General features: G+C 37.2%; 1 protein-coding gene across 1 annotated transcript in view; it reads right to left on the reverse strand.

The window, feature by feature from the left end:
* Positions 1–11,549, reverse strand: part of ADGRG4 (adhesion G protein-coupled receptor G4) — an 81,935-nt gene extending 70,386 nt beyond the window's left edge. The window contains exon 1 of the mRNA XM_057717558.1: positions 10,925–11,549. Coding sequence (XP_057573541.1) covers positions 10,925–11,549 — 625 coding nt within the window. The remainder of the gene's footprint in view (positions 1–10,924) is intronic.
* Positions 11,550–11,915: the final 366 nt, after the last annotated feature.

Genomic DNA, 11,915 nt, shown 5'->3' on the forward strand with positions numbered 1-11,915 from the left:
TAGATGTTGCCTCTACTCTTGGGGCTGCTCCAGTTTGTTCCATAATGCAATCAGTCTGATCTTTTTGACATGCAAATTTAATCACGTGTGTGTGTGTGTGTGTGTGTGTGTGTGTGTGTCTCTTTCTCTCTCTCTCTTTCTCTCTCACACACACACCCCTTCACATACTCAGCTCCTGTTAATGGCTTGTATTACTCATAGGATTAAAAAAAAATTTCTTAATAGAGCCTAAAAAAACTATGCATGGTTTGGTCCCTACCTACCCCTTCAGCCTCAATTTGAACTAAGTTTCTCCCTTGTTTTCTGGGCTTCAGCCCAACAGCCTCATTTTAGTCCTCCAATACTTGGCATTATTTTCCCACCACAAGACTACTGCATGTGCTGTTACCTCTACTTAGAATGATTTTCCCACCCTTCTTCATCTGATTAACTTCTGTTCATCCTCCAGATCTCACTCATGCATCACTTCCTCAGGGAAGAGTGACTTCCTTTGCCTCCATGACTAGGTCAAACCAATCTATTCTAGGCTCTTATGACATCCCTCATACATCTTCTTCATAGTACTTGTCACAGATGCAGTTTTATATGTGTGTGTGTGTGTGTGTGTGTGTGTGTTTATTATCCATCTTCCTCACTACACTGTATGGGTAGGGACCTCATCTTTCTTTGCTTACTCATCATTGTGTCCCCAGTGCCTAGTACAGGGCCTGGCACATGGTAGATGTCCGATAAATATTTGCAGGCTAACTGAACAAGTGGAAATGATGAAGGCTCGGAATGAGATGAGAGTAGTCTGGGGAATTCTAACCCTACAGCTATTGGAAAGGAAGAATTGACAGGTTATGTTAGCAAAGAGGTTTAAGAGAGGAAGACAGAGAAATCTCAGAGAACTTTTGCTTTTGGGCTACTTGGAGAACAGTGGTGATATTCATAGCAGTAGGAAAATTGGAGGGCAGCCTCACTCAGAAGAAAAACACCCACTTCAGGCTTGGATAAGTGGAATTTGGAATGATGGTGGAACATCCACGTGAAAATGGTGCATAGTAAAATTCAAGACTGAGTCATAATTTTTCTCCAGTTCAAATCCAGAATGAAATCATGCATATTTACCATTGGGAAATTAGCATTTTGACTTTATCTACCTGGGAAGCATAATACCTTTGATGTAGGAATAATTATGGTGGTAGACAATCTACTAACTTATTTCACTGTCATGAGCATTAAAATTACTTTTAATTTGCATGTATAGAAATTCTGAGGTGTGTGGAATATTTTGGGGGGATTTTGTGGCCATTAGCAAGTAGAATGAGTGACAATCAGAAACCTGCAACTCACTGTACAGATGACTTGACAAAAGTTCACACATGTATAAAAAGAAAACTCAAAGTGAAATAAGAAGTACTTTTTTAACTTAATTTTACACTATCGTTTCAATTATCGGAGATTCATATCTTATCAGGCTGTATCAAGAAACCAGTACACTTCAGCAGCACCATATTTATAACAAGCTTTCTACCTTCAAATTTGTCCATAACTGCAAGTAAAAGGAAAATTGACAGGATCTTGGCTCCCATTTTTGCAGATGGCTTTACCACAGCCAATTGGCTTAGCAAACCTGTTCAAGTGTCACTTATATCACGTTTAAGAAGTGTGGCATCCGAGGGCCTGAATCACTCCTTATGAATGCACTAATTGTCTTGAAAAGAGTTCACAATTCCCATTCCTTTACAAATGATTAATAATTGAGCTGCATTCAGTTTTTAGGAAAACAATAAAACACTAAATACCACAAAAGCCTAAATTATCTTCTTTGGTGTAGTATTCAAACAGCACTGTAAGAGCAATCCAAAACAAGTAATGGGAAACTCTTTTAGAACACAGAGGATGGGAGTTGGGCATGATATTTTTATCTAGAGAGGGCTGAGCTATAGATGTTAATTGTTATTAACACTTCCTGTAAGCATCCAAAAAGAATCATAAGATTGAGAAAAAGAAAAACAAATGAGCTGAACAAAGTTGCCAAACAGGTGGCATTTTAAGTATCAGATATCTCTTAGGAAATAATGCAATTTTCATTTTAACTTAAAACCTGGATTTGAATATTTCAGCAACCCTCCCATTGAATCTTTCAGATGAAAGTTTTTTTCCAGAGACATTACTGTCTCAAGTTTTTCCTCTAAAGTCTTCATTAATAAAAACTCAAATCTTCCTTAATTAAACCACAGAATTTTAGAACTGTCTTGGAGATTGTATTCAATCCCCTCATTTAGAGATTAGGTCCAGAGAAGTGCAGTGTTGAGAAGATGACATTTCCACAGGTGAAATATGTAGAGAAGAAATAAGACAGTGTGTGCTGGTGCTTCAATTATCCAGTACCCACCAGTGCATGCCCTCAGTTTACACAGAACCATCACAAACCCCAGAGAAAGAAGAGATTCTACCTAAAAGAACCAAGAATTGGCAAACTTAGATAACAAAAGCCAAGTTCTGCAAATGCTGAACTGCTCAAGAGAAAGCAATCACCCAAAATAGTCAGAAACTTTAGAAGAGAGCATCACAGAGCTAAACCAAAACATGAAGACACCCTTGCAAGCTTAGGCATTGAAACCCAATGGGGATCCCAAATTACAGCCATGCCCTGAAACAATATTCCTTAAATGATCACTCATATCGCAAACAGAGGCAATCCAATCAAACGCCAGTAACTTTTCAACCAGGATCCATAGGAGTTAAAGATCCTTTCAAATCCTGAGTCTAGCAATAAATTACAATGGGTTAGCAAACGTGTTCAACTGATACAGAAAAATCAATTGACAAAATCCCACATCCATTCACAAAAAAAATCTCTCGGCAAGTTAGGAATGGAGGGTATTTATATTAACTTGATAAAGAATACTGCCAAGAAACCTACAGCTAACATCAACCATAATGGTGAAAGGCTGAATGTTTTCCCCCTCAGACTGGAAACTAGGCAAGGATGTCAGCTCTCACCACTCTTATTCAACATAGTATGGGAAGTTAGAGGCACTCCAATAAGAAAAGAAAAATAAAAGGCATTGCAGATTACGTGATTGTCCATGTAGAAAATCTCAAGGAACCTAAAAAAAAAAAAACCTCCTGGGACTTAAAAGTGAGTTCAGTAAGGTTGGAGGATACAAAATTAACATCAGGCAAAGAGTTCTTAGACTTGACATCAAAAGCATGATCCACAAAAAGGAAAATCAATAAATTGTACTTCACCAAAACTAAAAGCTTTTGCTCTGTGTAAGCCCATGTGAAAAGGATAAAAGAGTAATCTACAGATTTGGAGAAAATATTTGCAAAACATATATCCAACAAAGGGCTAGAATATATAAAGAACTCTAAAGACTCAACAGTAAAAAAAAAAAATCCAGTTAAAAAATGGGCAATACATCAACAGATGAATGGATAAAGAAGATGTGGCACATATATATATTGGAGTATTACTCAGCCATAAAAAGGAATGAAATTATCTGTAGTGTGGTGGATGGACCTAGAGTCTGCCATGCAGAGTAAAGTAAGCCAGAAAGAGAAAAACAAATACTGTATGCTAACACATATATATAGAATCACAAAACCAAACCAAAACCCCCAGCTCTGATGAACCTAGGGCCAGGACAAGAATAAAGATGCAGACGTAGAGAATAGTCTTGAGGACACGGTGTGGGGGGGGGACGCTGGGACGAAGTGAGAGGGTAGCGTAGACATATATACACTACCAAATGTAAAATAAATAGCTAGTGGGAAGCAGCTGCATAACATAGGGAGATCAACTCGATGCTTGGTGATGACCTAGAGGGGTGGGATAGGGGCGAGAGGAAGGAGGCTCAAGAGGGAAGGGATATGGGGATATATGTGTAAATACAGCCAATTCACTTCGTTGTACAGCAGAAACTGCACAACGTTGTAAAACAATTATACTCCAATAACGATCTGAGGAAAAAAATTTTTAATTTTTAAATAAATTAATAAAATAATTAAAAATGGGCAATAAATTAGGAGTTTGGGATTAACATACACACACTACTATATATAAAATAGGTAAACAACAAGGACCTACTGTATAGCACAAGGACCTATACTCAATATCTTGTAATAACCTATAATGGAAAAGAATCTGAAAAAGAATATATGTATGTATAACTGAGTCACTTTGCTGTATTCTTGAAACAAACACAACATTGTAAATTTACTATACTTCAATAAAAAAGAAAGAAAAATGGGCAAAAGGCATGAATAGTTCACTGAAGAGATTATACAGATGGCAAATAATCACAGGAAAAGATATTCAACATTACTGGGCATCAGGGAAATGCAAATTAAAACCACAATGAAACGTCACCACACACTTACCAGAATGGCTAAAATTGAAAAATAGTGACAACACGCAATGCTGGCAAAGATGCAGAGAAACTGGACTACTCATACACTGCTGGTGAAATAGAATATGGGAAAACAAACTGACAACTTTATATAAAACTAAATGTGCAACTACCATAATGCCCAGTCATTACACTTTTGGGCATTTATCCCAAAGAAATGAAAACTTATTCTCACAAAGAAACCTGTACATAAACGTTCATAGCAGATTGGTGTTTTTTTTTTTTTTTTGTAATAGCCAAAAATTAGAATCAGCCCAGATCCCTTTTAACAGGTGAATGACTAAACAAACTGTGATATATCCACACCATGAAATCCTACTCTGCAATGGAAAGAAATGAACTATGAATACACACAACAACCTGGACCACTCTCCAAAGAATGATGCTAAGTGAAAAAAAAGCCAGTCCTTAAAGGTTACATATTGCATGATTCCATTTATTAACGTTTTTAAAATGACAAAATTTTAGAAACAAAGGACAGATTAGTTGTAGTTGTCAAGGGTTAGGGATGTGGGAAGCAGAGATGGGGGGAAAGGGCAAGGAGGGAAGTGGGCGTGTTTATAAAAGGGCAACATGATGGATAGTTGCAGTGTTGAAACCATTCAGTATCTTGATTGTGGTGGTAGACATGCAAAATTACGCAGCTGATAAACCGTATAGAACTTAATACACACACACACACACACACACACAAATCAGTGCAAGTAAAACTAGAGAAATCTTAATAAAATCAGTGGATTGTATTCATGTCCATATCCTGGTTGTTATACCATAGCTTTGTAAAATGTTACAATGGGGAGAAACTGGGCAAAGTGTACAAGAGATCTTCAGCTGCATGTGAATCTACAGTTATCACGATAAAAATTCAACTTAAAAGAAGCAAATGCAAAAGCCCATACCATGCAGGTAGTTGAACGATAACTGAATGTCCACTTGTACTGGCGGGACCACAGAAGCTATGGAGTCTGGCCTCCATCTTTGAAGGGCTTACAAACATGTTTTGCCACATTCGTCCTGCTCCCATTTGTGAACAAGTGATCACTTGCACGAATGATCTGCATGAGCTTCGCTGTCTCTGTATTTTAAAGTGGCGATAATACATGCTAATTCCCAGGGGCCTGTGGGCTTAATTGCCATTTGGTCTTTCTCTTTAGACCAAATTGTATTATTGTAATCATTGGGAGCTGGAGAACAGAGGTATAGAGTAGCTGAATATTTATGAGGCATTTTGTTGCGGATGTACCTGCCAACAGAATATTAAGTAGAACATTTGCTAAGGTACCAAATTCTGCTTATGATTTGGGTATATCACCTCATATTAAATCTTTGCATTTTTCTAGCCCACATTTAGCATCTGATTTTTCTTTTAATCACGACCTCTGGAAATATAATTCAGAGTGTGTTTATTAGATTTGTGAGAGAGAGTGGTGACCAGAAACTGTCACAGACACATCTGCCTGTGGGGCAGAAAAAATATGAAATGAGCATCTTTAAGATGATGGGAAAAAAATTGTTTTCAAAATGGTGTCTGTATTCAGTTTCTAGGCAAGGACATGAAAAACAAATCCTGCGATAGAGAGAGAGACAGGCTAGAAACTTCTATCTCTGAATCCATAGGCGAATGTCAGCTTGTGCAGGAGAATACAAATAAGGAGGTTTGGACGAACTACAAACAGCCCTTGCTTATCTTTCGTGATGAAAAATGAGGATAGCATAGAGAACTGATGTACAGGGGCAAAACCAAATTGCCTTTTAACTAGAAGAGCCCATCACGATGAAACCTTTCCGATCAGAGCTGATAATTGGATAGAAAGCTTAATAGTGGGCCAGACAAAGGCCTTAGAAAGTACGTAAACTATATAGTCAGTCTCCACATATTTTAAGAATGGTTAGTTCATAAAGTAATTCAAAGCAGCTGGGGCATTACATTAATTAATAAATCTTAGCAAATCAATAGCTCCACGCACACAGGGACCCTATGTTTTGATACAAGGTAGATTTCACAGAATGAACTCAATTCATGTTACTTTATTCTTTTCCAAGAAGGGATTTCTCAAATGCATTAACTAAGAGTGATTTAATCTACATACCTTCAGGAAGACTCTACGTCTTCATACATTTACAAGTCAGAACAAATCCTTCGTTGGATCATGTGTCTGAGATGAGATTAGTAAAGTGCTCTCAATATACCTAGAGAGGAATTTTAGCTTGTGATCAGTCCCTAATGGTCACGTCAAGAAATTCCGGTCACCATCCATTCCTTTTAAAAATACATTAGACTTTTGTCACAGCTAAAACCTCGAAACAACTTAAAAGTCCTTCAAAGGAAGCTCATTGAATAAATTATAGCATAGCTCTATTCTATCATACTAATCAGCACCTACCCCCACACCGAAAATAGTCAGATAGTTCTATAATTTCTGATATGGAAATATCTCCAAAACATACTATTCAATGTAAAAAAAAGATACAGAAGGCTATGCTTATGATGATTCCAACTGTGAAAAAAAAACAAACAATACTTACACTCGAATTCAAGTTTTAAATTGTTTCTGTGAGGATATATAAACAAATTTTAATCATTAATTTTAGGGAGAAGCACTTGGGGTAAGGGATTGAAGAGAAAGGAGACTTTGAATTCGTATGTTTATGCATTGTTTGAATTTTAACCATGCATGTCTATTACTTTAAAAAGTAAATCAATTTTAATGAATAGTTAAATTAATAAAATAACTAGCAAAAATGGTAAATGAATTTAAATTGTAAAAGCTTATATCATTTTCTCTTAAAACTGTACATTTAATACTGTGTCCTATGAAATTACAAGCTCATGTATACCAAGATATGTGTACAAGAAAATTTGTTGTAGCATTACTTGTAACTACAAAAATTTGGAAGCAATTTAAACGCCCATTGATGGTGAGTTAGTTAAATAAATTATAGTACATCTATACAATGGATATATGAAGCCCCAAAACAGATGAGGTAGATATAAATGTACTGATGCGTCCATCATAATATTAAGTTAAAATAAATCAAATTGTAAAACTATATGTACATATGCATATATTATTTTTGTTTTTTGAAACTACACACACATATACACACCCATGCATACACACACACATACATTATGAATCTATAGGAAAAAAATTCTTAAAAATATAGACATCTCTGGAGAGGGTGCAGGGTAGGTTTTACTTTACACCTCATGTATTTTTGTACTGTTTGAGTTTTATTCTCAACCATATTTATTGCATTTGTAATTTTTTAAAATAAAGAAAAGGTGCTTAAAAACTACTCCAAAACTAAATTGCTAATGACTAGCACCTTTGCCATGATTATTATTATTATTATTATCACAGCATGTTTAAATATTCCTGAGACATCTCCAACTACAGTGAATACTTGTTTATTAAACCCAGGTAGCATTTGTGATTTTCAGCAAATGTTCCCCCAAAGCCTTGTTCTCATGAATATATAAATATATACATATATAATTTATGTGTAAATAGATTTATTGAGAACTATAACCTAGCAATGTGCTCATTAAAATTGATTTTTGAAAGGTCATAATCCTTCTATAGACCATAAATAGCAATTTATTAAGCAAAAGCTGAGGCTAGACATGTAGTAATCACTCCTATTTATTCAGATAACTGCCCTCTTTTTCCCAGATGTCAGACATCAAGATGGAGGTGGAAGAAATTCTATGGTATTACAGCTACTTCGGTGGTGAGCAGGCAGTGACCGCAACTGGTAGCTTAATTTCCCCAGGTGGGTTATCAGCACCGGCAATTCTCTTCAAAGGAAGCTTCTAAGACAGTGACTCATAACCTTTTTGGGGCCACAGACTCCTTTGAGGTAGCCCTACAAGGTGTGGGAGGTGAAAAGAATGGGCTTTGAAACAGGACAGATCTTTGTTCAAATCCGAGCTCCACTACTTATTTGATGGGTGACCTTAAGCAATTTATTTAAACTCTCAGAGCCTCTCTTTCCTTATCCATAAAATGCCCGGCACACGGCAAGGACTTAGTAAAAGGCAGCAATTATATTGTTTTAGAATGTGATGAAAACTATAAACTGTCCTCAGGGGGAAAAACTCACTTTGCATTTTTAGAATGGCACATAACATCTCAGGGGCTTTGCTCACTTGTCAAGGCCATTCTGGACCTCAGGTTAGAAACCCTGGTCTAAGGTTTGGAAAGAACATCTGAAGAAACCTGAATAGTAGAAATAACATTTTCTACTCTTTTTACTGATTGTCATTTTAGGTTGTGTTTTCTTTTGCTTGTTTGTTATATTGGCTTATTTGTATATTATGCCCACCAGGATTTAATCAGACCAACAGGATAGATTATACATGAAAAAGTGTACAAAAGAGCAAAATAAATGAGGGTCATCTGACACTTTAACACTTCAGTTAGATTTAGTCATTTACCAGCAAAGTAGTAGGAAAGGCCATGGCAATTCACTGGCCAGATTAGGTTTTCAAAGACGACTGCTAAGTATATGGATTTAATAGAGCCATACTTCTGGTTCCTTCCAACAAACATAAAGTTACTTTAAACTGCTTTGAGTGAGCTGTTTAGGATTAACCTACTAGTCCCTAGCTCAGTGTTGTAATCAGAGCTAGCTAGGAATTTTCTCTTTCATTTTCAAGCCTTCAGAAAAGAGAAAACCAAATGCCTTCAGGTAGTAGCTCAAAGGAATAGCTTTCCTGTTCCTTTGCATTAGTCTGAGCTCAAAGAAACACAGAAACCCTCCGGAATGTGCCCCTGCCATTAACTCAAACAGCATCCAGACCATTGGTGAAAATCTATCTTCATAGTCTGTGAGAGCTCTATTAGGCATGGATCTAGCTCCCATTCCCTCGCTACCCCCTCCCAAATACATAAGAACAGTAAAAGTATTCCTCTAAGAATAAGTAAATGTTTCAGGAAATGAGAAAAAATTCCTATCTTGATGCTGTTATCAATGACTTGATCCACACTTCAGGACTGCTGCTACTGCCGTTGGGAAAGATTGGATTCGAGGGGAGAGTGGGGTTGTACAGAGAAAAACAACCCTACATTTCCTCCTCAAAACTAGAAAGAAGGGGGGAAATACATGTGCAATTCCCAAAACCCAGTTTGCTTACAAGAATTCCATTCCAAACAGTTCTCCCACATCATCATTGCTCTCAAAAGAAAAATGAATTGGTTTATCAATACCATTCCCCACTAAAAGGGACTGGGATACTTTGGTAAAATGGCTGATTCTTGGGCTGAGTGGGAAAAGTACAAGATGAGCCTGTAACATCTTGTGCTAGAAAGTAAGGAAGTGCTCGAAAAATAATGGGAATGTGTCAAAAGGACACAAGAGCCAGATTGAAGGACTCCTACTGGCCAAATCTGGGTCAATTTAAGCAACAAAATACATGACAGCAACAGATTGTAACCGACTGAATAAACTAAGAGTCCATGAGTTCAGGCTGATATAAACATATAAACAACTGAAGGAATAAATAAGTAATGTAGAAGAAGAGAACGCTCTTCCTCACAATAGAATACTGACTAATAAATATAGAAAAATGATGGAGTTCTAAATATCATTTTGCAATCATCATAAGTAATAAGTGATCGAGGCAAGAATCATTGATAGATATAAAACTAGTGGGTGATAGTTTGATAAGAACAGGATATAGACATAGCCTTCAAATATCTCCCGGGAAATTAATTATAAAGGAAAAATAGTAACTTTGCAGTGGAGAAATCTAACAATCATCATCAGAATCGAGTGATCAAAGTTACCATCACCAGTAACGGGACAAGTTGGTGTCACAAAAAACAGGGAAAAACTAAAGGTCTGCTCCAGATTAGAACCTAAAGAGACACCATAACTAAATGCAATGCGTGATCCTGAATTGGATCCTTAACCAAGTAAAATATAACTATAAGGAAAATTATTAGGTCAATTGGCTGAATTTGAATATGGAGTATGAATTAGTATCATACCAATGTTAAATTTCCTGATTTTGACCACTGTACTGTAGTTATGTAAGAGAATGTCCTTATTTTCAGGAAATTACACACTGAGACATTTAGGGTAAATGAGGCATTATGTCTGGGATTTAATCTCAAATTATTAAGAAGCAATTTGTGTCTGTGTGTGTGTGTGTTAGGGGGTGGGGAGGGAGAGAGAGAGTGAGTGTATGGGGGGGAGAGAAGGAGAGAGAGAGAGAGTGAGAATGATAAAACATATGGGGAAAATGTAACAGTCAGTGGAGCTGGGTAGAGAATATATAGAAATTTTTTGTCGTATTCTTGCAATTTTTCTGTAAGTTTGAAATCATATCAAAATGCAAGACAGAAAATACTATTTTCTCTACGTTAAAACGTAGACGACAGAACTGTGGCAACCTTGGGCCCCTCTGAGGAAGATAGAGCCTGGCCCTAGGAGTGGGTTATTTAGAGTAGTGAGCAGAAGAGTTCTGCACCACCACTGCCCTTGCTAAGAAAGACAATTCATCAGTTACTCACAGCAGCGCAGTCTGATGTCAACAGTTGGAATGATCTTGTTGACGAGCCAAACATCTTCTTCCCAACTAACCACATTTCCGCTCAAACACTTCATAAACTCTTCATTTCCCAGGATGTGGTCCCAGAGTTGAAAGTAGTACAAGCTGTTGGTGAACCTAGGAACCATGCGTTTAACCTGGTCATCCCCTTTCTTGAGAAAATATCCTAGAACCAGAGTCCCATTAGGTGCCAGGTTTTGTGGTTGATTGATCATTACCAGTTTCCTTTCTCTATTCAGGAAGACCTCCAATCTGCCTTTCACACCATCCCATAACAAGCATACTGTGTGCCACTGAAATGGAGTCAGGTCGTAACGGATGTAAAAGGTCTTGCCCAAGTTGTACACGATTAGCTGCTGATGGTCTCCTGAGAGTCCAAGGTCTATGTCTTCTCTGCCCAGGAAAGCGTTTTTAGTAATATAGGAGAAGGCCATCCAATCACTTGATTTGGCTCCCACAAATCGCAGGTCAATGCATACTGTGAATCGACTGAGTTCAGGAATGGCGTTGGTCAGGCTTACATAGGCTTCAGCTCTGCTGTAAAAATCCAGCCTTTTTCCTTTTAGTGAAAGTGCATCTGTCCACATTTGGGGAAGGGAAAAGAGAAAACAAATGAAATTTCAGTAACAAAAAAAATTAATTTATCATCTTTTTAAGCCATAGAGTCCAATCCAGATTCTACAATACTATTATAAGTCAATACTGGTGCAAATAAGCCAAAATAGTTGATACACAAAAATCATCTCTAATTGACATTGGCATGTGACTTGACTTTGGCAGAAGAGCTTCTTCCTAATTATATTTTGCCTGGGCTAATATGAAAAGTTAGATTAGTGTTCCCAGAGCGTACACCAACTGAACAGTTTGGGGAGGCATTTCGAAGTGTGTGGCTAGTGGGGTGGGGGTGGGGAGGACCAAGGAAAAGGCAGCTTGCACTTAAAATTTGCTGCACA

Source organism: Hippopotamus amphibius, chromosome X (genome assembly GCF_030028045.1).
Source record: "Hippopotamus amphibius kiboko isolate mHipAmp2 chromosome X, mHipAmp2.hap2, whole genome shotgun sequence".
In the NCBI taxonomy this organism is placed as follows: domain Eukaryota; kingdom Metazoa; phylum Chordata; class Mammalia; order Artiodactyla; family Hippopotamidae; genus Hippopotamus; species Hippopotamus amphibius.